The following is a 25,343-nucleotide window of genomic DNA, read 5'->3' on the forward strand; positions in this document are numbered from 1 at the left end:
CCTGGGGACCATGGAGTTCGCGGAGCTGATTAAGACCCCACGGGTGGACAATGTGGTGTTGCACCGGCCTTTCTACCCCGCCGTGGAAGGGACCCTGTGTCTAACGGGCCACCACCTGATCTTGTCCTCCCGGCAGGACAACATGGAGGAGCTCTGGCTCCTCCATTCAAATATCGACGCCATTGACAAACGGTGAGCGCCCACCACACCCAGGTCCGTGAGGAGCCGGAACAGACGCTTCCAGGTGTTTTTCTGGTATCCTCGCCCAGCCAGCCAAATGAACCCTCTGTGGCTTAGATCTGAAAGTCGTCTGCACTGGCTACCTGGCTTTTGCTATACCTGGGCTAAGATCTTAGGGGTATAATCGCAGTGGTCATTTTAAACACCATTTGGGCGTATTTTCAAGGTTCTCTCTAATATTTTGTTTTCTTTCCTCACATTCCTTGAATATTTCTTGCCATTTCTCGACTCATTCATTATTGGTTGTCAATTTCACTTCACGAAGTTGTGATTGCATACAATTTAACTACCCCCCGCCCCTCCCCCAGCCCCAAGACATGCTCATCCTTTGCAGCCTAGGCCTATCTTGAGCTACTGACTCTCCAGCCTTAGCCTCCCGAGAGAGAGAGAGAGAGAGAGAGAGAGAGAGAGAGAGAGAGAGAGAGAGAGAGAGAGAGAGAGAGAGAGAGAGAGAGAGAGAGAGAGAGAGAGAGAGAGAGAGAGAGAGAGAGAGAGAGAGAGAGAGAGAGAGAGAGAGAGAGAGAGAGAGAGAGAGAGAGAGAGAGAGAGAGAGAGAGAGAGAGAGAGAGAGAGAGAGAGAGAGAGAGAGAGAGAGAGAGAGAGAGAGAGAGAGAGAGAGAGAGAGAGAGAGAGAGAGAGAGAGAGAGGAGAGACTTGTGGTAGTTGAGTAAATTGTCTCTATTTCCCATTTTATTCTCTCAAATAATTTTTAAAGTTCAGTAAGGTGGTGACACCTGTAATAGCACTGGGAAGGCCCAGGTAGGTGGACTCACTCATGTACGGAAGACCTTCTCAACAAAAACAACAGATTTGTTTATCATATTCCTTCTTATTTTCCCACTCCATGCTTCTTTATTTATTTTGACTTATGTGTATATGTGTGTATCTATGTGTGGGCATGTACACACGGGTGCAGGAACCCCAGGAGGCCAGAAGAAGGTGTAGAGTCTCACGGAGCTGGAGTTACAGGTAGTGGTGAGCCACCCTATGTGAGTTCTGCGGACAGAGCTTGGGTCTGGAAGAAGAGAAAGTGCTCTTCGCAGTTGAGCTCTCTCTCCAGCCTCCTATTTTATGCTCTTCATTTGTGAAAGAGGGTGTCTCAGAGTCAGACATCCATATATGCTTTCATCTGCACATAAATTCTCTGGCTTCCCAGTCTCCCTGTAAACCCTGTGTACTCTAGGTAGCAGAGGCAAATTGATTATCCAGTTCACTATGAAGTATGTGAGTGACAACATAACTTCCTATTGCTTTACTGCATATTTTGGATGTTAAGATTTCTACAGAGATCATACCCTAATGCAATCTGGTGGTAGCAATTACAGCAGTTTAGGTAAAGCTGTGGTAGGCCACCCATCCATACCAGCAGTGGGCTACTAGATGGCCTCAGTTCATCTTCAGTGCAAAAAGTGGTCTCTCATGCTGACACTCTGGGTTCCGGTTCTAACCTAGTAACCTTACTGGTTTTCTTACTATACACATGATTTGTAATTTCTTACAGATTTGTGGGTTCTCTGGGTACCATCATCATAAAATGTAAAGATTTCCGAATTATTCAGTTGGATATTCCTGGAATGGAGGAATGTTTAAATATAGCCAGTTCTATTGAGGTAAGTATTTTGCAGGCAAAAATCTGATGGGAAAAAGGCTGTGTTCTGATTTCATGTAGCCCATCAATGCATTTGGTCATGATCCCATGACTGCTTATGTAAGAAAAGCCCTACCTGGTTTGTTGTCACATGAGAATAGTGGGACCTCTTTTATTTACCTCAGTTTCAGTATTACTTTACATGGAATTCTTAATTCCATCAATTGCTTAGAAGTTTGTGGAATTTCATAACAGAATTCTCATGAGTTAATATTGGTCAAATAATAGATGCTGTTTCAGTTGAATATGTATGAATTCCTGTTTGAAAAAAAAACAGGAATCATGTTAACTATACAAATCTTTGTACTTTCTGTGAACTGTTGTTCGGTTTCGGTGGATTTCTTGAAGGAAAAACGTATATAAAGTTTTAAGTCAATGAAACAAACAGTTAGTTGGATTGTGGACAGGGTACAGTGAGTGGTGTGATCTTCCTGAGTGTAGTGCCTTTGGAATAGATAACAACCCTTGGACTCTGAGCAGCACTACTGCTATTGTTATAATCATATGGTTCTGTTAGCCTGTGGTATGGCCTGTGGGTGAAGTACTTCTCACAATTAGTCCTATTATAAAAGAGGATATCATCACCTGTACTTTAGGGCTATTGTAAGATCACATTTGTGGGTATAGGGAGAATTCTTAGTACAATACTTGGTAAACGGTAGCTGCCATTGGAAGGCCCTTCTGTGAAAACAGTTTTATGCTGAGACATAAAGTTCACCGTCTTAACCATTTCTCAGCTTACCATTCCGCTGTGTGTCAGGAATATATTCACAGTGTTGTGTAACAGACTAAAGCAAGTAACTATCATCAGTAGTTGTCTTCTGTGACTTATATCTGAAGGTGTATATTTGTTTTCATCAGTTCTCTTAAACTGTGTTTGTTTATGCTTACATCAAAGTTTTGGACATTGGTTCTGGCCACACTTGAGAAACTTTACTTGGATAGTTTAAGGTCATAGTTGAAGACTTCACACTCCTTTTCATCTTCTGGCTATTTTGATATACACCCCAATTTTAAATTGCCTTATTTTAAATCACTGCCACTAAATTGTATCAGCTGGCTCTGTGTTTAATTTCTGTGTAACTATTGGGCTTTGTGTGTGTGTGTGTGTGTTTCTTTTAAAGTGGGTTTAGCTATTTAAAAGGAGGAAGAAAATGCCTTAAATCTGTGATTACAATTTTTGTTTTTGTTTTTTGATTTTGGTTTTTTGAGACAGAGTTTTTCTGTGTAGCAGCCCTGGCTGTCCTAGAACTAGCTCTGTAGACCAGGCTGGCCTCAAACTCACAGAGATCCACCTGTCTCTGCCTCCTAAGTGCTGGCATTAAAGGTCTTTACTAACACTGCCTGACTTTGTTTGGTTTTTACAAAAAGTAGAGGATTAAGTGATGTGTTATTAAGAAAATAACACAAAAGCCTTTCTGCTTTTGCTAAATTCTACTTGAGGAAATGAGAGAGTGAATTAAATAGTCTGCCACACATAATTGTCACTTGGAAGTATGATCGTGACTTGGCTGTACTTCCCAGTGTGAATAAGAAAGCAAATTGCGATAATGTTTTACTGTTTAGACAAAGGAATGTCTTATGCTCACTTTGGTTAAGTGTACCCGGTGTAGCATAAAGATAGGACAATGCCTAGCCAATTGGCAAATCCTTTTAGGAAGGAGGAAGTAAGCATGGATACAGCATCAACATACGTATGTCTTGTAAGAATTCAGTTTAATTATGTGTCGCAATGTTGTTGGCCTGTTAGATGCCTATCTGCATGAAGATTCCTAATAAGCCATTAAACAAGGACAGGGAGGCTATGTGATTTAACCTCTGTGTAGCTTGGATTTGGAGCTTGAACCTTTTCTGATATTTGACAGCTGGCCAGAGTTGAGCATTCCTTTTTAAAATGACAAGCAGGCATAGATTTTGAATGACTGAAACTGTTTAGTTACTGAGTTTTTAACTGAGACTCCACTAACCCAAGCCTCCTTGTTCCCCAGTATCCAGAAATTCTTTGACATTTTTATTGAGCTTTGGGCATCGTTAAATTGTGTTAGGAAGCATTATCTCACTCGGCACAGATTGTTCTGTTGCTGGTTTCATTCAGGCAGCACTTGTTGAATGGTTGTGTGTGAGGTGTCTTAGATGTTGAAGTGTGGATGCTAGCTGCAACCAGACGGTAGTAGCTACATGTGAAGATACGGTGTTGAAGACCTGTATAGGGTTCCATCATTACCAGATTCTATGGACTAACTGCTGCTGTATTAGAATGCTTTCAGTTGTAGAATCTTTCTTTCTGTCCTTTAGGCATTGTCTACTCTGGATTCAGTCACCCTGATGTACCCTTTTTTCTACCGACCCATGTTTGAGGTGATCGAAGATGGCTGGCATTCCTTCCTTCCTGAACAAGAGTTTGAACTCTACTCCTCTGCTGTAAGTTTACATTTGATATTGTGTGTCCTAAGAATTTACCCAACACCTTATTTTACTTGTGAAACTGCTCCTTTCTCTTTTAAGACTAGTGAGGTGGGGTTGGGTTATTCATGCCTAAATTTAGAACATGCAGTAGCTGTTGGTTCAGCCTTTTTCGTTCTAGGCTGGTCATTTTGCCCATGTGTTGGTGCAATGCTTTTCTTTCTAATAAATTAACATAGTCCAGGTATTTTTTTTTAATTTTGAAAATAACATTTATAAATACTGTTTTAAAAAATAAACATTGTTTTGCTTAAAGCTAGTCCTGGCAGTATAGGAGCCAGAGGAGTCAAGGACATTTTGGGAAGGCTCACACACCTCTCTAATCTGGACTCAATAGGGGCTCACAGAGACTGAACTAATAACCAGGGAGCCTACATGAGACTGACCTAGACACTCTGCATATGTGTTACAGTTATGTAGTTTGATCTTCTTATGAGACTCCTAACAGCAGGAATGGGGGATGTCTCTGACTCTTTTACTGGCTTTTGGGACCCTACTTCTCTTACTGGGTGGCCTTGCCCAGCCTTTATACATGGGAGGTACTTAGTCTTATTGCCATGTTTTTATTGATACTCATAGGAGACCTGCCCTTTCCTGGATGGAGACGAAAGAGGAAGAGATTAGAGGGTGAGAGGGTGGGAATGGGAGAGAGGGACTAGGAGGGGAAGATATAGGGAGAGGCTGCAGTTGGAATGTAAAATAAATAGATGAATTAAAAAAAAAGCTATTCCTGACATACTACAAGTTAATTGGTAGGTGTCTCCTGACTAGCAGCTTAATATGTACTAGGTTTTGAGCCACTCTTCAAAAGTATGTTGAGCCCACAGTGTGCCTGATATGGCACCAGAGAAGCACCTAGCTTATGTGCTGCTAGGTTAACACGTGGCTTGGACTCTAAGGCCAGTTTGCTAGAACCAGGTTTTCTCTTTTGGCTATTTGACTGCTTCTACCATGCTTCTATAAATGGCCATTTGGGATCAAGAAGTAGAGATCAGGGTGCTGTGGAATTTGAAGAGTGAAGGTGTCCATGATGGCAGAGGGAAGTAGAGAGGGAGTGTTGTGGTCTTGTATATAAATAGCATCAAATATGGTAAAAATGTAGTTTGGCCTAGAGCCTGTTTAAGAGATCTGTATGACAGATGAAAAGTTGGTAGGAGTCATACTGCATGTTATGAAAAGCATGGGGTGAGGGGGAGCCAAGGGCTCCTGGATGAGGTATCTAAAAGAAGAAGGGAGCCAGAGTTTGAATCTGCTGAGAAGCAGGAAGAGCGGTTCATAAGAAGCATCTTTCAAGTGTGAAGAAGCAGCAGTCTGGACTCTGTGTTCATGGTTTAGTGTTCCACACAGGGTAGCTCGCAATCACAGCAACTCAAGCTCTAGGAAATCCATGGTCTCTTCCAGCCTCCACAGGCACTGCACACATGCTGCACACAGGTACATGTACATACATAAACATCAAGTAAAGTAAGTATAAACTCTTGTAAAAAGTTTGGAAATAGAGGTAATTAAAATTTGTATGTATTTGATCTTGTAAATAAAAAAGTTTTACATCTTAATTTTCTGTTAATGTAAGCCAGGACTGATATGTTGGACCAACTTGTATTTATAGACACATATTAAAATTTGCACATGTCATTTTGGTTTTTAGCTGTAAAATATAGTTTTTCATTTTACGTAGAGTTTTCAGTTCTATTTGCTAGTGCTTCCAGGACTTAGAAATGATCTCATGATATGTAAAGGCTTACCAGGAGTTTGTCCTTGTTGTCTTAAAAGATGAGCCTGTGTCACTACATTCTTCCTTTTCTAAATAGCAGAAGGGAGAAAGGACGTGCTGTGGCTGGCATCTCTACTCTGGTAAAGCATTCTGGAATGTCACAGTCTATTGCAGCTGTGTTAAGATGACTATTACTTGAGCAGTACCCAGAAAGAGGTGCATGGGCCGATCTTGGCCACCATAACTACAGGCATACTTGGCATATGTAACTAAGGGATAAGAGCTATCTTGTGAAATGGAGAGCATAAGCTGTGTTGTCTGAATCATGGTTAAACTAATAGAACAGCTTCAAATACAATACAGGGAAGACATTTCTAGGGATGGTGATCACTAGCCACGCCAGAAACTGCCGGAACTGGCCTGAAGACTGGAGTGCTTTTCCTCCACAGGACTTGAGTGTGGATTAGATGTCCAAATTTCCTGCTGAATAACTTCCCCCGAAGTCGTCTCCAAAGCTTTTAAACCTTAGATACTCTATGACACCAAGGTGCTTGCTTAGCTCTGAAGTGCTGTGTGTTTTTCAGACTAGTGAATGGAGACTGAGCTATGTCAATAAGGAATTTGCTGTCTGTCCTTCTTACCCACCAACTGTCATTGTGCCCAAATCCATCGATGATGAAGCTCTTCGGAAGGTGGCAGCCTTTCGACATGGGGGACGCTTCCCAGTACTGAGCTATTACCATAAAAAGAATGGCATGGTGAGTATGGGGAGCACCACTCTGCTGAAAGGTGTGGCCTGGAATGGGTGGGTTCTTTTGCTTGGGAGTATTTCCTTTACTGTTAGCCTTTTGGCTGAAGTCATTGGCCAGATCATTCCCACTAGTACATCACCCATGTGAAGTGCAGGGCACCAGGAGTGGGATGCTTTCCAGAGGATGTACTGAACTCTGAGTACTGCTCAGCTTTAGAAAGGTGGGATTTGTTTTCAGAGCACAGTGTGCTCTGCAATGTTCTTAAGACAGAGTGGCGTTTCTCTTCCTAGAACCCTATTTAGATGTTTATTGTAATTATTCTTACCAAATTCCCATGTGAAGAACGTAAGAAGTAAGAAGAATGGCACACGTCATTTACTCATGCTGTAGGAAACTGGGAAATTGGGAATTGCTGAAACTAGTAATGCCATGGGTCCCTGAACTCTGACTGGGACAGCCAGGGAATGACGACAGAATGAATGTACATAGAGAAAATCTGGGCTTGGGTAGGCTGTGCATAGTCTAGTGGGGTGGCACCAACTATGCTACAGTTAGAACTTCAGCTTGTTTATTATGTACAGCATCAGGGGACGGGTTTAGCTAGTCTAGGTGAGAGGTCTCTGTAAGCCAGCATTCTCAGACTGTGAGCATCCAGGAAGATGAAACGGCACTGGCTGGTTTCGCGTACACTGTCAACATTTACACTTGGACTAGAGGATGGTTGTACCATCTCTCTGACCTGACCTAGAGGCAAGGCTTTGTCAGTTTCCAATGGGTCTGTGGCATTGGTCTTTGACACGTGGCCTGCTCACATTAACAAGACACTTCACTCAGGGCTTCCTCACAGGGATGCAGCAGTCTGGAGCTTGCTGGGTGTGAGCTTTTCAAATGGCTTTCTGCTCTCCTCTACCCCTTTAGTTTTTTGAGACAGGGTCTCACTGTGTAGTTCTAACTGTTCTGGAACTCTCTGTAGACCAGGCTGACCTCAAACTCACAGAGATCTCTACCTTCCAAGTCCTGGGACTGAAGGCGTGCACCACCATATCTGACTTTCTCCTCTCTTGCTTTTCAGTAAACTTTGCTTCTCATCCTGCAGTCCATATTAAACTAGACAGTGACAGCTATCTTCTGTTGTCCTTTCCCACGGGACTATGAAAGAGGGCATCAATGTGATAGAGTTTTAAAATTTTCCTCTTTTGTCAGCAGGCCACCTGTCCTGCTAACAGTGGTATTGTTCTTCAGTTTTTATTGTACAGTGTTTTAACAACTGATACTCAATGTAGCGTTGAGTCCCCCGGTGGCATCAGTATAAAATAATTGCTGTTTATTCTAATCCAAACAATAGTGTCTGCCCAGGGTGACAGGATTCACAAGCTCCTGCAGTCCTAAACAAAAGAAAAGGCTCATGTAAAGCAAGTAATGCATGTAATGCATCGGGGAGAGCCTCGGGTACATGGATGCAATGAAGCAGGGAAAGTTCTTCTGTGGTTCCAGATGTTCAGCTTTAGCTTCAGGGCTTAAAGGTCAGAGAGTGGCCAAGCCTAATGGTGCACTCTGTGAGGCTTTCTTAGTAATCACTGGGATATTGGCTCAAATACAAAGCTCGGCAGTTATGAGGAACAACTTAAAATGGAGGAAGGATGTGTTCTGGTTCGAAGACTTGATGTTTCAGTGCTCATCCTGCTGGCTTCACTGCTTTGGGCTTGAGGTGAGGTAGAACATCATGGTGGGTGGGAGTGTGGGGAGAAAGAGGCTATTGACTTTGGCAGAGAGAGACAGGAAGAAGGGGCCAGGGACAAGGTATATCCCCTAAACACATCCCCGGTGATCTGTGTACTCCAAACAGGCCTCACCTCCGAAAGTTTCCCCCACTTTCCAAAAACGTAACCACAGACTGATCAAGGTCATGTTGAACTATTTCAGAGTAGTAAAAGCATGTAATGATGGTTTCCTGAAACAGCACCAGACCATTGCCCAGGAAGAGATTTGTTTAATAGGTACCACTTTTTTGAGGAGAGCTTAGAAAGCAAACCTTTGAAAATATGTAGATGGCTTTTAGAAACAGGAAGCCTCAGAATACTGAAAAGGATGGCAGAGGGGAAGATAAATAATAGACAGGCAGCTTTCAGAACATTGAAAATAATTCCCCAAACAAGGGTGTATATAAACTTTTTAGTTTGTGTTTCTCCATAATTCTTGCCAGAGCTGGCCAGCCCCATGTATATGGAGTTGAAGTTTATTCTTTCCTCCAAGACTCAGTAATGGTAGTCTGTCAGATAAACTGATAGAGATATGAAGGGGGGAAAAACCATGTGGATTTTATCCCATGTCTGAGGGTGGGACTAAGAACTGGAAGGCAGAATTATCAGAAAAAGAGGCATGAGCTTTTGAGCTGCAGGTAGAGAAGGCAAGGGCAGTTGGTTGGGGCAAAGAGAAACATATATGCAGTCAGCCAGGCTGGTTGTTACACAGATGAAGCCTCCCTACTAACAGCCTTATATGGTTTTCTGCTCGGTGTCAGACCTCTGTGTTTTCCTCCAGGTTGAATGGACAGAGGGAACACCAAACCAAAAATCTCTGCCTACTTCTTGTGTTGCTTGTTTTTGTAAAGAGGAGGCTTTTCAGACACTCCTGAGTGTGCAAAGATCTGCAGTTTATCTGAGGTGTGGGATATTTTACTCTCCCACAAAGGCTCAACTTACTGGCTCTTAGGCTATTATCATTTTCATTTTGGGGCCAGATCTACTGCATGTCATCTCATGAAGTAAATGAAGTACATGAAGAGGTGATAATAGAGTTTACTGTGTTTGAGATAGCAGGAAAACAATTGTATTAAAGTACAAGGCTTATCTCTGTTTTACAGGTGTTAATACGTGCAGCCTTTTTGTGTGTGGCATGCTCATCAGAGTCCATGGCAGAGTTCCACAGATTGTTTCAAAAGAGCCCTGTTCCAGCTCCTTCTCCGAAACTTCAAGTAACTGCTGTTGAGTTGTTGCCATGTGTGTTTCCAGGTGATTATGCGAAGTGGTCAGCCTCTGACTGGCACAAATGGCCGACGGTGCAAGGAAGATGAGAAACTGATAAATGCCACCCTCAGAGCAGGAAAGCGTGGCTACCTCATTGACACCAGATCACTAAATGTGGCTCAGCAAGCTAGAGCCAAAGGAGGTGGCTTTGAACAGGAAGCTCACTATCCCCAGTGGAGGCGGATTCACAAGTCCATTGAGAGGTAAAGAGGCCCGGGAGTGGGGACTCCCTGTAGCTGATTGCAGAGCATGACCCTGTAGCTGCTTGAAACAGAGATCACAGCTACTCCACATAATTGAGAGTCTGGAGTAGGCTAGACAATCTACAGTGGGCTTCCCAGTCCTATCTGTTTTACTAAGGTGTAGTGGATGAAAATGTATGTTTGTTAATGCAAAACAGCTCTCACTTCAGAGGGAATAAGAGTGAGTTTATTCTTGAACCAAATACAATGACCCTGGCCCAGAAACACAGGTTTGGGTTGCCTCAAACAACATGTTCTGATGTGCAAGTGGCTTCACGAAGTTTCGTAGTCTCGGGATGAATGACATCAAACAAGGCATTTTCCAGATACACTAGTGGGAGCATCAGGTAGGCGGGGTACAGCAAACTGGGGGCTCTCCGCTGACAGGTCTCAGGGGCTGTCTCACAACATTCTTAGCTTTGATGCTGTCTGACAGTACTCATTTGCCAAGTGACTGTGCTCCAGAGTTTTACCAGTGGTTGAAAGGTTAGGTCAGACGGAGCTGGGCAGTAGATGGCTACCAAGGGGCAAGAGGTAATCAAGCACACATTGACTCTGAATCTGCAACATTCCAACTCCACAATCTCAACGTTCAAATCAGTCATCCTTGTGGTCTTAACATAGGTGTGACTGTTTTCTGCAAATTAGTTCGCACTATTGCATATGATGTGCTGTTTTGATTCAGCTGTAAATTGAGAAACGATGAAGCATCACAGCTATCATCTCACCTACTTGTTTGGGGCAAGTATTTGTGCCTTTCTGTTAGCAGTTTTCAGTTGTCCTGTAGCTGCTGCAACTGTCTGTAGAAGCTCCTTCCCAGGTTCGTGGCTTGCAATCCTGAAAGAACAAACCAGAAGAGAAAGAAAGGAAGGTTCCTAATTCATTGCATCATGGCAGTGGCAGAATTGGGACTTGTGAAAAGTCATGAGGCAAATACCAGAGGTCCACAGATTTAGTTGTCAGTTTAATAAGTGCTTTCCTGGGAGAAGGGTGACCGGACTGCCTGCATTCTTGGCAGGTGAGTTTTAGCACTGTCTTTCCTTCTATTTCTGGCAGCAGAGTACCATTGGATTTTGTTATACAGAATCTGCAGATTGATTTGGGTAGGAAGGTACTCTAACCATTTTCCCAGCCCATGAACATGAGATCTCTTTCCATTGGTTTGTGTCCACATTAATTTCTTGAGCATTTTATAGCCTTTGGTGTATACATCTTTTACAGTCTTGAGTAAATTATTCTTTTTGTTAATGAGATTTCCTTTCCTTTCTTTCTTTTTTTCTTTCTTTCTTTCTTTTTTTTTTTTTTTTTTTTTTTTTTGTGGAGCTAGGGTTTCACTGGATAGTCCTGGCTGTCCTGGAACTCACTCTGTAGATCAGGTTACCCTGAAACTCACAGAGATCTGCTTGCCTTTGCCTCCTCAGTGCTAGAATTAAAGGCATGCACTTGGGGCCTGGAGGGATGGCTCAGTGGTTAAGAGCATTGGCTGCTCTTCCAGAGGTCCTGAGTTCAATTCCCAGGAATCACAAGGTGGTTCACAACCATTTATAATGGGATCTAATGTCCTCTTCTGGCAGGTGTACATGCAGATAAAGCACCATATACATAAAATAAATAAGACTTTAAAGGCATGTGCCATCACCACCCAGCAATATTTTTCTATTTCTTTTCACATAGTTCACTGCTAGGTTGTAGAACAGTGCCTGACTAGGGCTGGGGAGATGGCTCAATCAGTTAAAGTGCTTACAGCATGAAGGCCTGAGTTCAGCTCTCCAGCACCCATGTAAAAGGCCAGATGTGGTGGTGTGTACCTATAATTCCAGTGGGGAGCTGGGGACACAGACAGGACAATAGAGGGTTCCAGAAGCTCATTGACCAACCAGTATAGCTGAGTCAGCAAACTCCAGGTTCAGTATCTCAAAAAAATATAATGGAGAACAATAAAGGAAGACACCTGATGTCAACTTCTGTTAATCTACTTGTGTATGTGTGCCTCTGCATGCACGTGCGCGCACGCACATACACACACACACACACACACATACACACACCTCCTGACTTATATATGTTGGTTTTGCAACTAATCTGAATTTTTTGTTTGTTTCTAACATTTTTTTTCTGGAGTCTTTAGTTTTTTTTTCTATTTGTAAGATACTTTTGTTTGCAGAGACAATTTAGCCTCTCCCTTTCGGATTTGTTTGATTTATTTCTTTCTGCTGCCCATTGCTCTAACTAGTATCATGATGAAAACAGGCTTTTTTGTCTTGTTACTGATCTTCAAGGAGACACCTTCAACTTCCCCATTGAGGATGATGTGGCCGTGGGGTTGTCAGAGGCACTGAGTGTGTTCTGGTTCTTTTTTTCCCATAGGCAATTGGTGGAGTCTTTATCAGGAAAGGATGCTGGCTATTGTCTAATGCTTTCTCTGTGTCTGTTGAGATCCTTGAGCATTCTGTTCTGTGCTTCTGTGTATGTGTTGATTAGTTTGAGTTGTGTCCTAGTGTGTAAGGGTTGTGGTTCTGAGTGATGGTCCTTTAAATGTACTGTTAAGTTCAGTTTGCCAGTGTTTTGATGATCTTACATCTATGTTCCTCATGGGTATTAGCTCATGATCTTCTCTTATTTGTTTTTGTCTGGCTTTGATATTAGAGTTGGACTAGTAGGTAAATTCACAGTGTTCTCTTCAGGCTTTTGGGAGACCGACAGGACTGGTATTTGGTTCTTTTAAGGGTTTGGTAGCTTGTAGGACCTACATGACCTGGACTTTCCTTTGATGGCAGATTTTTGCTTATTGTTACTGGTTTGTCTTTTGTTGACTCATCGTGCTGTTCATATTTTCTGTTTACCTCATGACTCAGTCTTGTCAAGTGCTGTTTTCCTAGTACTGTGCTCATTTTTTAGGGTATCCAGTTTGTTAATGTATAATTGCCCATAAAAGTCCACAATCCTTTCTTTTTTCTTCTTCCTTTTGAGACGGGATCTCACTACGTAGCTCCTGGCTGGATTGGAACTCACTATGGAGCCCAGACTAGCCTCAAACTCACAGACACCCTCCTGCCTCTGCCTCTGGAGTGCCTGGACTAAAGACCATTGCACATGCATGTTCCTATGATCCTTCCTACTCCTGTGGTATCAGTTGCAGTGTCTCCTCCTGTATTTCTCATAACATTTGCTTGAGTTTTCTCTCTTTTTTATTTAGTTGAGCTACAGAGTTATCAATTTCAGCAATTCGTGTGTGTATGTGTTTTGTGTGTGCAGCAACTGAACACAAAGCTTAGGTACATTAAGCAAATGAGCTCCACCCAAGTCTTTATTGAATTTTGTAAGATAAGCAAAAGTTTTCATGCTGAATAAGCACAGATAAGCCCCACTAGATAGCAATCTTTTTTCATTCAACCCTGAGCTTTTACAGTATCAACTGCTGCCAGACTGACAGAACAGACTTGCTACATATAATTACATCTTCCTACATTAGAAGGTTTAGAGGTTCAGTGTCTCCTGGAACCACCTGTTTCCTCCCTGTGTTCCCTCACCTGCTTGCTTCTCCTCAAAGGAAGTCTTCACAAGTTCTTCAGGGGATGGCGGGTGGGGGTGGAGGCTTGGAACTAAGATGACCAGGATTTGGGTCTGGTCTTGGGTGTCACTGCTGAGACCTGGATGTGTGATCTAGATCATTCAGCAGCCTTAGGGTCGAGGTGTAAGTTGCCCTATGTCTTGGGATCACGCAGTAACAGAGCATAGTGTCCTGAACTCTGCCCTCCCAGGTAACCCAAGTGTGTGGACTGGGTCTCCTCTGTCCAGCAGGAATGGTTTTCCACTAGACAGTAAAGCCTCTTTGCAGTGGTGCTAAAAGTCTTTTACAGCCCTTCATCCTCAAGTTGCTACACAGTAGTGTGTTCTGAATTGTCTTGCCACTGAGTGCACTGGAGACAGATTTGGGTTTGCTTTCTGGTCATTCTGTCTTATCTATTCCTTTCTCTTTCTGTAACTTTCTCTTTCTTGTTTTAAAAGGTATCATGTTCTTCAGGAGAGCTTAATCAAACTTGTGGACGCATGTAATGAACAAACCCACAACATGGACCGATGGCTCGGCAAGCTGGAGGCCTCCAACTGGCTGACACACATCAAGGAGATTCTAACCACTGCCTGCCTGGCAGCCCAGTGCATTGACAGGTAGCCTCTCTGGATGACTCACACTGACGGCCAGACAGCATTCTTATCCAGATGTGTGCATAGAGTGCATTAAAGATGGCTTTATCAACACCGTGGGGAGGGTGGGAGGTAGAGGGGTCTGCGTACAGTTACTGGTGAGGGTGTGGGTCAGATAGGGAGTGACCATGTATGTTGAGTGAATGTGATTAGTGTCCATGCACATACCTCTGATGACACATTTTGTAAATACCACAGGTCTACTTTTTCTATGGAATCCTTAAATTATGAATTTGCCATGAAAAAGAATGAAGTGTTCTTCACCGAATCAGTTTTTACTATGTTTGGGTTCCCTTTTCTGATACATTGGAATTTATACCTCAATAAAAATTGGCTTTATAATTAATTGCTCAAATACAGAAATAAGCCTTAAATTTTTCAGAGTAAATAGTACTTATAGTTAAGAGATACATTCAATATGTATGAAAGCCAAAAGCTTATATTCTTTAGCATAATTATTAGATATTATTCTAAGAATGGGGTAATATAACCTACCATTGGTGGAGTCTGTTGTTTGCACAATAAGAGCTCCAAAATAATCCCACAAACAAGTACATCAACCATAGTATCACAAAAGATATAGGACTTAATAGATTATAATCACTTGAAGGAATATTATATAGCCATTACTAAGTAATTCTAAACGTGGCATAAAACATAGTTAATGTTTACAATGAAAGTGAAATAGTAGGAAATTGCTTTTATTATTAGTAGGTAATTATATATATATATATATATATATATATATATATATATATATATAACCTGAAATGTCCTTTTTCCAAAATTGTCTTTACCGTGGTTTCAATGAAAGGGTAGAAGGAGGCAGGGTGTGTGGTTCATTTAAGTGTCTCTTTAGGATAGTGAGTCTTAGGAACCAGTAACTCGCCGGGCGGTGGTGGCACACGCCTTTAATCCCAGCACTCAGGAGGCAGGGTGTGCGGTTCATTTAGGTGTCTCTTTAGGATAGTGAGTCTTAGGAACCAGTAACTCTTATGGGTAGGGGTGTCATTGCCAGGCCTTCTGGGCTACAGTTACATGGTTTTTGGTTGTGGTTTTTTTTTTTTTTTTTTCATCCATTACCATTGGGGAAGGCTGAGTTCAAGGTTGGAAAGGTCATCTTAATATGTGTTTATAGGTTTGGTGGGAAAGGTTTTGCTCAGCTACTAAAGCAGGAAAAGCAAGTACCAGCTCTGACAGGACTGTTGTCCAGGGTTGGAGGATCATCTGGAAGGCACTACTGGCTGTGTTGACTTAGGAGGACTCTTGCTGTGTGAAGTTTGGGATTCACTATGGTCTCCTATTTCCCCAGAGACCTTCACCTGTCCAGTGTCTCATTTAGATTCCATAGTCTACTGACAAGGCAGGGCAGGGGCCTGGAGCACTCTGCTCATGGAATGCTGGTTGTTAAGGAGTTTCCTATCTACTCTGGGTTTTCCTCTCAGGGAGGGAGCGTCGGTATTGATTCATGGGACAGAAGGGACTGACTCCACGCTCCAGGTGACTTCCCTGGCCCAGATCATCCTGGAACCAAGAAGCAGGACCATCCGTGGCTTTGAGGCCCTGATAGAAAGAGAGTGGCTGCAGGTGAGAAAGAATGGGACTGCCTGTCATTGATTGAAGTCTCAGTTTGTGGTGCTAATAATTTGAATGAAGTTCTGATTATTTAAAAGATTTAGGTTGTATGTTTAATTTTCTGTGGGTCAGTTAATCCACTTTCACACAAATGAGTGTTAGTCACTATCTTTCAGTTTCTCAGTCTCCCATGTTGTGTGGTGAACTTGACCTGTGTGCATGTGAGCAGGTGATCCACCACTGAGCTGCAGCCCCATCCCAACACTTCTCTTGGCTTATACGGCTCACTTAGCACGTCATTCACCTTCATAGCTGTGCAGGTTGAGCATCCCAAATGTGAAAATCCCGAACTCCTGACCTCCTGTGCTCGCTGCAGTGGAAATGCAGGTGCAGAATGAGAGTGCACAGATTACCTCGGGCTGTGTGGATAAGGCGTGTAAATATCTCATGCACATATTTTTCCAAAATACAAAAAACCCCGAATCCCAGCTCTCTTCTGGCCCCTAGTGTTTTAGACAAGGAATCCTCAGCACGTGCTTTGTTACCAACAAGGGAAATAGAAAGAATGCAAAACAAACTGTCTCCCAGATAAACTGGGGAGAAGGGGTGTGTGGCCACAAGATAGGACTTGAGCATTTTCTGCCTTTTGTCCAGCCTGCTCCAGCCTACAGATTTCCTGTAAAGATCCAGTGAAATGTCATGCTTTAATGGTGTGTTTGAGACCTAAATCTCCTTTCACACACAGTTGATCCATTCCCTTCAGGTTCTGTCTTTATGGATAGACTCTTATCCCAGATGTATTTCTCCCTAGGACACAACACTGCCGTATACTTTTAGCATAATGCCATATAATGACTATTAACAGACAGGCCTTGGATTGAGGTTGGAATCAAGTCCAAGGATTTTATAAATTGGTCATTAACTTCTACCTTGCATTTGATGTCTGAAGGGTGTTTGCAGTCCCCATATTCATTTCTTCACTACACAGCTTCACTAAGGGTTTGGAAATTGTAATTTTTCCTTAGTTGCAGAAGTTAGTCATCTGAACCCAAAAACTCATCTAGTCAGGAGCTACTTGGTTTTCTGGTATTCCAGTAAATAGAAATGCTGCTGTGCTTGTGTGAGGTGGTGTTCCCGGGTGGGATGGGCAGGATCCTCACATTTCCATCTTGTCCACTAGGCTGGTCACCCGTTCCAACAGCGCTGTGCACAGTCAGCTTATTGCAACAGCAAGCAGAAGTGGGAAGCGCCGGTATTTCTTCTCTTCCTGGACTGTGTGTGGCAGATCCTCCGGCAGTTCCCCTGCTCCTTTGAGTTTAATGAGCACTTTCTCATCATGCTCTTTGAGCATGCTTATGCCTCACAGTTTGGAACATTCCTGGGCAACAATGAGAGTGAAAGGTGGGTGAGCTCACACCAGGTCACGTCTTAAAAGAGATGGGGTTTGGGTGTCTGTGAATGTTTGTTAATAAGACAGTGGAATCTGCAGTTAAGAACAAATTAAATTACATGAAGTGCAGATGTCCTGTCAGCCAAGTGTGTGCTTTCTGCTGCTGGATTAAAATTAGTTGATGCAGTACTTAAAAGGTTTGAGCAGATTAGCCGGCCATTTTCATATTAATGTCTTGGTGTATGATCATAGTTTCATGTAACCAGGTATGCCCTCCATCCACTTCTGTAGTTCTGGAGGTCCAGAGAAATTAAGTCACCATCCAGAGATACTCATCTAGCAAGGCATCGAAAGTATTACCTGAGGATGGCTCAGCAGTTAGAACACATACAGCTCTTACAGAGGACCCAAATTGTGTTCCTAGCATACTTTTGGGATGGCTCACAACTTCCTGCAAGTACATACATACATGTATGTGTGCATATACCTTGATGTGTGTGTGTGTGTGTGTGTACACATATACATCTCATATATATATGTATATATATATACATATTCACATATATATGCACACATACAGCTATATATATCAGCACACGTATATTGTTGTTGGTTTTTGTTTTTACTCTTTGACTCATTTTGGCTCTTTGGTCTTTGGGGGACCACCACCCAGATCCCAAATAAATCACACATAGAGTCTTATTTTTTCTTATAAACTCCCGGCCTTAGCTTGGCTTGTTTGTAGCCAGCTTGGCTTAACTTAAATTATCCTGTTTATCTCTTGCCTCTGGACTTTTACCTTTCTATATTTCTGTATATCTTTTCTTTCCTTCTTATTCTGTGTCTGGCTGGGTGTCTGGCCCTGATGTCCCTCTTCTCTTTCTCTTGCTCCTATTTATTCTCTTTGCTGCCAGCCCCGCATATCCTTTTTCCTGCCTAGCTAGTGACTATTCAGCTCTTATTAGACCAATCAGGTGTTTTAGACAGGCTAAGTAACACAGCTTCACAGAGTTAAACAAACATAACACATCTTTGCATCATTAAATAAATGTTCCACAGCATAAACCAATGTAACACATTTTAAAATAATATTCTACAAAAGTATACTCAAAAGTGAAAACTTGAAAATGAATCTTTTAACAAGTATAACCTCAATACAGGACTACTGGCTCCTGTTTTACCTGGAAACTGTCCCCAGGTCCTGAGTGACAGTGCTGCTTCACAGTCTAGCCACTGCTGGGTTACAGAAGGGTTCCAGAGTTTCACAACAGATGCCCCTGGCAAATATTTTCATTCGAAAGCATTTTGTCTCTACTGAGTGTTGTTTTCTATCACACAGGGAGTAGTAGAAGGCCTGTTAAGAGGAGCACTGGGGGTGATTGGTAGCCATTAATGACTTTAATAGTGATTTTCTTTCTTGAGCAGATGTAAGTTGAAGCTACAGCAGAAAACAATGTCTTTGTGGTCATGGGTCAATCGGCCCAGTGAGCTGAGTAAATTCACCAATCCACTCTTTGAAGCCAACAACCTGGTCATCTGGCCTTCTGTAGCTCCGCAGAGTCTCCAGCTATGGGAAGGTAATTCCCCTGCCCTGTGCAGAGATCACCTACTCCAAGCTATGCCCTGAGCTTGCGTAGGGTCACTTGCCACAGTAGTTGCTATTTGAAGATTGCCAGCTGGTGACCCACTGACCTGTGTGTGTGTGTTGCTGTTCCCTCCATGTGGGTGTGGCCTCTCTTCCATGGCAGCTAACCAACAGGTAGAGATTAGCAGGGATGCTTTGATAGGAGTTGATAGGTAGCTGGGACATGAATGAATTGCAAGTTCCTGGGGGAAGGTTTCTATCTATTTCCTTTCTTAAGCTATTAATGCAGTTAAACGAGTGTCCACAGTCATTCCAGTAGGTTCTGTATGTAGACACAAAATGCTATCAGTGGAGCTGCAGGACAGCTGTTTATGTGGGATAGCAGATCATAATGCATTTCTGAGTGTGTTCTGAAACAGGTTCTTACATGTGCGATTTTCAGACCTCTGAAGCTAATCTCCTTAAATACCAAAGCTTGTTTTTAACAAAATGACCAGAACTCACATAGAAATATTTTAAGTGTTCATTCCACCAGGACAGTAGAAGTACCATTCAATTTTATAATTACTTTGAAGACAGTAAGTGCATCTTCATGCATGTTTGCACTAAGAAGCATAGATACAGGGAGATCATTGTTTGGTAAGTTCACCTAGGTTACCGTGAATGCCCATTGTTAACTCCTTCTAATGTTTTGTGATCTTAAGGTAGCTCATGTATGGAAAGTGACTTGCCCATTGTGTGATGCTTTGCTTTTCTGGTTTGCCTCTTGTTCCTCTTGGTACATCTGCCAAATTTTGGGAAACTAAATGTCTCCAGCAATGTCTGTCTAGGTTCCATGAACAGGGCCTGTGAATCTGTGAAGTTTGGCTTCCCTGAGCAAAACCTCTCTGCTTACTCTATGGATTATTGTAGATAACCATGGGTCACAGAATAAGTAATTTCTTAAATGAGGAATTGCCACTCTGCGTCCTTTTTAAGATCTTGGGGATGGTGAAGTAGCTCAATGACAACCTGAATTCTGTCCCCAGGATTCATGTAGTGGAAGTAGAGTCTACTGCCTCTGGCAGCTTGTCCTCTGACTCTCTCTCTCTCTCTCTCTCTCTCTCTCTCTCTCTCTCTCTCTCTCTCTCTCTCACACACACACACACACACACACACACACACACACACCATCTATATAAAATGTAATAATTTTTTTTACTGTTTCTGAGGCAGTTTACTTAAAAGATACTGTCTACTTAATCATTGAAATGAGAGGTCAACTATTTGAGACAAATGCCCTGTCTGGAGTTAGGTGGCTTGAAATATGATTTAATGATTTTACCAAATTCAGTGGGAATTTAGAGGTGAAGTGTTTGTCTATGTCATAGGCGGCATTAATAGTGACTTCTAATTGAATAGTAGACAAAGTAGTTGTGAATTGAAATAACATAAGCCAGCTTTCTCTTAAGCACTTATCCTCCATGTCTGTGGATTTCATTTGCACAGACAAAACCAGATGTGGATTGGAAATTTCAGTAAGTCTGCCTTGTGGCAGGTTGGTTTCTTGTTCTTATTCCCTAAACAGCATAGTACCATGGTTGTTTATCGTGTTCATGCTGAATTAGGAACAGACATCCAGAGATGCTTGTGTGCGGAGGTTAGGAGTAAACACTGTCACTTGATGTAAAGGATTCAGTATCGAAGCACATGATACCCAGGGTGATTCTGGAGCCAGTCACCTGAGATGATATCTGTCCTTCCCGTCCACAATGAGCCCGTGATTGCTGTCTGGGGAAAGGAGCAGTTGCTTGTGGAGTTAGAAGATGAGTAACGGTGGCAGTGGAGTGATATGAGTCATGAACAGTTCAAGTTGAGGCTTAAAAAACAGCCTGTGCATCCAGGCAGTGGTGGCTCACACCTTTAAGCCCAGCACTCGGAAGGCAGAAGCAGGCGGATCTCTGTGAGTTCTAGGTCAGCCTGGTCTACAAAGTGAGTTCCAGGACAGCTAGGGCTGTTGTTACACAGAAACCCTATCTCAAAAAAAAAGAAAAAAAATCCTGCTACTGTCACCATCCTTTTCCAGTGAGGATGCTGTCACTTTCCCAGTCAGTCAGTATCACAGACCAATAGGAGACTGCAATTGTAAAAACGGGTGACTGATTTATGAAAGTGAAGGTCATGGCACTGTAGTTTCCTGAGCATGTGACAACAGTGTTTTTGTTTGATAACCAGTGAGTATGTCTTATGACAACAGCAGTTCTTAGCTACTGTGTGGATTTGTCAGTAACTGAAGAATCTGTGTACTTTAGAGAATCATGATGCACAGAGTGAACCAGATGTGATGGTGCATGCCTGGAATCCTAACCGAATGGAGGCTGAGGCAGGAGGATCACGGAGGATCCTGAATTTCAGGCTAGCTTGGTCCGTTTAGTGAGACCTGTTTCTCAAAATGAGGAAGGCTGTAGCTCCATATAGAGTATTTGTCTGGCATGTGCAAGGTCCTGCGTTCTATCTCTAGTGCTGCAAACAAAAATCTAAACAAATACAACATGGGTTGTGGAAAATGAACAGTAGTGCATGGAGTTCCGGTGACAAACGTCTTACTACTACTGTTTTCATTCCTGGGCTCTACAGGGATTTTCCTACGTTGGAGCAGATCCTCTAAGTATCTGGATGAAGCATATGAAGAAATGGTTAACATCATTGAATATAACAAGGAGTTACAAGCCAAGGTCAATATCCTGAGGAGGCAGTTGGCTGAATTAGAAACAGATGATGGACTACGAGAGAGCCCTTGAAAGACCTCCCCAACTTTCCTGAGGACCTATCTAGGCCTCAGTCTGTCTCTCCCTCTGTTTGCCCTTCAGTTCACTGTACACAGTAGCCTGGAATTGGCTGTAAGTGTGGGATCCCGGAACGTTACGGCTTTCTCAGCACTGCAAGATGGAAGTCACTAACACACACCCATTTGGCCTGTTAGGCCCTTTGCTTTGGGAGCAGGAGTTGCTGTCATATCACCAACTGTGACACTATGCCCTATGCTGTCCTCCATCACTACTTTCGTAACGGTGGTCCAGACTAGTTAAATATCCATCTAAGACGTGGGCCGGGCTTATCTGCATTCAAGTATACGAGTGTTTTTAAAAACAGAAATGGTTGAGAAGCCAGAATTTTGTGTTTAACATGTTGTCCTGCCCCCTACTCCTTGCCCCCAGGTATAAAATGACCATTGTCCTTTAAAACAGTTTTGGACTAACGAAGCCTATTTTGTCAAGAAGGAAAAATCAGAATAGTTATTTGCGATAAATTGTTCTACAAGGACAACAGGTGTAGTCTGATAATTTCATTAAGAAAAGGTAAATTTACAAGTAGACACTAAAAGTCTATGCCATAGAGAATTGAAGTAGGAATTCCTCACTGGTAGCCATCTGCTACCATTGCATTGACTTTTCAGAGTTTTGACCATACATACAAAATGTGCTTTGAGTCATGAGTGTGAATGAAACCATAGCTTGAAAAGAATTCACTTTTAGAACTATACAACACATACAGAACCCATAAGCCAGAGGCCTGAGTTCTTATTGCACTGGTTGGTATCGGTCCCTTTGTGACTTATTTTACTTTTGAAAATTGAGTTGACTTGTGCTACAGCTAGACTTTCATGTCAGCTGGAGCCATTTGCAAATCTGCCTGCCCACTTGTTCTTCCTAAGTTAGGCAAATAGGCTCGCACTGGGGTGGGAAGCTGGGAGTGGCACAGCTGTTTGAAACCTTGCTGTATCAGAAACAGTACTGCAGCAGCTGCCTTCAGCTCTGGGTGCTGCTGGAGGCGGCATCTCTCTAATCTCAGCACTTGGAAAGCCAAGGCAGGAGGCCTTTTAAGTTTGAGGCCAGCCTGAGCTATAAAGTGGGTTCCTGGCTAGCCTGACCTACCTAGTGAGACTGTCAAAAAGACTCTAGCAGGATCTGTGGCCCCTGCTGAAGCATTGGAAAGTGGCACTGTTTTCCACCTTTGTCCTTCCTTCCACCTGTGCAGCAGGTCAGGAACCAATCAGCAGTCCTGATTCTGCTGGCGTCTTGTCCACTGCACCTCTAAGCTCATCTCTGTTCTTGACCTGCTCTTTGGCTCGCTGATGAGCAGAGCACAAGCGAGACTTCCTTACTGTAGGCCTGTTTTATGTGCTTTCGCCTATCCATCTTAGTTTTGAAGAAGAAATTGCCTGGATTTCTTGGGGCTGCTTGGTCACCAGCCCTATCTGTCACTCTGCCACTGCTTATATGTTTTCTTCTATTTTTGTCTCAGCTACATGTGAAGGAGTTCTCTACTTCTCAGCTGATGGACCCACAAGGAAAACCATCTGGAGGGTTTTTCCTTCGTGGTTCTTCGGAAGGGATCCCCACTGCTGTGGACTAGTCTTAAGGCATCTGTGCACAAAAACTTGGGGATTTTATTATGCCTAGCTAGGGAGAGATCTGCTGCCCTACCCGACCCACCCCTACCAAATCCCCATGTGCCTGCTCCCTGATGAACACTTGATGTGCATCCAGAGTTATGATAGTGGTATCCAGTATTCTTTGTCTGTTTCCTTTTCCCATGAAACAGCAATCATCACTGTTTTTGACAAGCTTGCATTTTAGTGTGGATTTATAGAGATTATCCAAATGTTAGCTTTGAAGGCAAACCTTGGTATCAGTCCACTTTCCAAGGATCATTTAATAATGCAAATACTATAGTTTCGCTAAGCTATCTCTGTGAGTTTGAGGTTTCGTGGAGTCACGCTGACCACACCCTTCCCTTGGGTGCAGTGAATGAATGCAGCAGCCACACTTGGGAAACTGGTTCCATGTTTTGCTGAGTTGCTTGAATGATCATGGTTGTGAGACCTCTAGTGAAGAGGATTGAGGCACAATTCTCAAGCAAGTGAGGCTGTAAGGTCCAGTAATAATCCATGAGGCCTCAGACACCCATGTACCCGTGGTCTCTGCTTACATCAGAGGGGATTTCACAGTGCAGGCCACGGACTGAAAGCATCAGAGGTCATCGCTCGCCTTTGTCAGCAATGCAAGGGTGTTTTGGTACAATCAGAAAACGAGTTATTTGATCATCTAAGAAACCTGAAACAACTTTGTTGGCAAGATTTTACAGTGATGTCAGTAATTTTTATATTGTATGCCATGAGAGAAAAGCAAAAATAATAAAGTCCTATAGTCTTAGCACACATATTTTAAGGAAAAATTAAGACTGTCAACAGGCAAAAATTAAGAGTGATCTTTTCAAAAAAATCTGGAAGGATGGTAGCAGGCCTGAAATAGAGTTGGGTCTTATTGCTGCATTTCACTTTGAAAAATGAGGTCTAGTGGGATTTTACCCTTTGATTTGGTTTGTGTTAAGTTAATATTACAGGAAACTTTGACCAGCATTTAATATCCCAGTGTGAAAACCAGAGCACAGCATTTGTCCCCATCTCAGTCCACAGAGGCCCTGGCCCCTCCGGGTCTGTTTTGGGTGCCGCTGTTGTCACTGTTAGGCATGCTTACCAGACATCCATCTGAAGCTGGGGCTGTGAAACCTGTCCACTTGTGCTAGAGGCGGCTGCATGAGGGTGTGGATATTCCGCCTTAGAAAACTGTGCCTGGGCAGGAACTAAGACAGCCCCCACTCCAACAGATGCTGTCATTGGGTACATCTGGGACAGATCATAGCATAGCTTCTCATTGTGTCTCAAGATGACTTCCTTACAATATCAACATGAGGAAAGTGCTCCTTCATAGCTGGAACTTTAAGTCACTACCAGAGTGTTTTTATGTTTTTCTCCATTTTAACAGGAAATGGTGAAACTAGTTTCTACTTTTGTATTTATGGCAGATGGTACAATGTGCAAAATTTCCTTTCTACTGTAAGTTTCCAAATTTTTATTTCTTCTAATAAATTTGGTTCTGCTTCTATTCTGCCTCATAACCTACTGTCCACAGCAGTTTCTTCCTTCGACCCACATTCCTGGAGGAAACCCAAGATTGTACAACTAGGTTGTAGACTTCTGAACTTGTCTGACTGTTAAAACGAACAGCCCACAGAGGCACAAATTGTGCTCATGGTGAGCAGTCAGGGAGCTAGCTCACTGTAGGCACTGCATTGTCCTCACGGAGGCAGCTTTCAGAGCCTTTCCCTTTAGCCTCCCGCATTGAAGGATTGACTATGTGACTTGTAATAGAGAACATTGTGCAGCACTGCCTGCATGTGTTGTGCTGAGGCCCTGGCTCCACTTTTAAACTGCACGTCTTGGGGAAGGTGGGGTATTCCCACAAGTGTATCTAGAACCCTGTTGCTTAGTCCTGAGAGATTTGCTAGGTTTACACCAAAATAATTATACTTGCACAACTCAGCTTAATTTAGAAAAAGAATATATATTTATTTCCTCAGTAGCTAAGCATTAGGATTGTACTCTGTATATTTGAATGTGACTGTATCAAAACGCACTGTCATTCCTGTTTTGCACAATAAAGTTGCACTGTATGGCAAA

General features: G+C 42.8%; 1 protein-coding gene across 1 annotated transcript; it reads left to right on the forward strand.

Moving 5' to 3' along the window:
- Window positions 1–25,343, forward strand: Mtmr9 (myotubularin related protein 9). Its single transcript, XM_005075266.4, has 10 exons — window positions 1–192; window positions 1,742–1,850; window positions 4,184–4,309; window positions 6,650–6,823; window positions 9,829–10,046; window positions 14,094–14,255; window positions 15,737–15,878; window positions 17,047–17,267; window positions 18,682–18,833; window positions 21,458–25,343. The coding sequence occupies exons 1-10, from the start codon at window positions 11–13 to the stop codon at window positions 21,619–21,621; spliced, it is 1,650 nt and encodes a 549-aa protein (XP_005075323.1). The 5' UTR covers window positions 1–10; the 3' UTR covers window positions 21,622–25,343.

The sequence above is a fragment of the Mesocricetus auratus genome, unplaced genomic scaffold, assembly GCF_017639785.1.
Source record: "Mesocricetus auratus isolate SY011 unplaced genomic scaffold, BCM_Maur_2.0 Super-Scaffold_100707, whole genome shotgun sequence".
NCBI classification, from domain to species: domain Eukaryota; kingdom Metazoa; phylum Chordata; class Mammalia; order Rodentia; family Cricetidae; genus Mesocricetus; species Mesocricetus auratus.

What these genes read in the sequence shown, in the direction of transcription:
- Mtmr9 (XM_005075266.4), top strand. Translation starts at nt 11, where the DNA reads ATGGAGTTCGCGGAGCTGATTAAGACCCCACGGGTGGACAATGTGGTG. An exon ending in ACCATAAAAAGAATGGCATG is followed by an intron (nt 6,824 to 9,828) that starts GTGAGTATGGGG and finishes GTGTGTTTCCAG; the next exon opens with GTGATTATGCGAAGTGGTCA. An exon ending in GAGTCTCCAGCTATGGGAAG is followed by an intron (nt 18,834 to 21,457) that starts GTAATTCCCCTG and finishes TGGGCTCTACAG; the next exon opens with GGATTTTCCTACGTTGGAGC.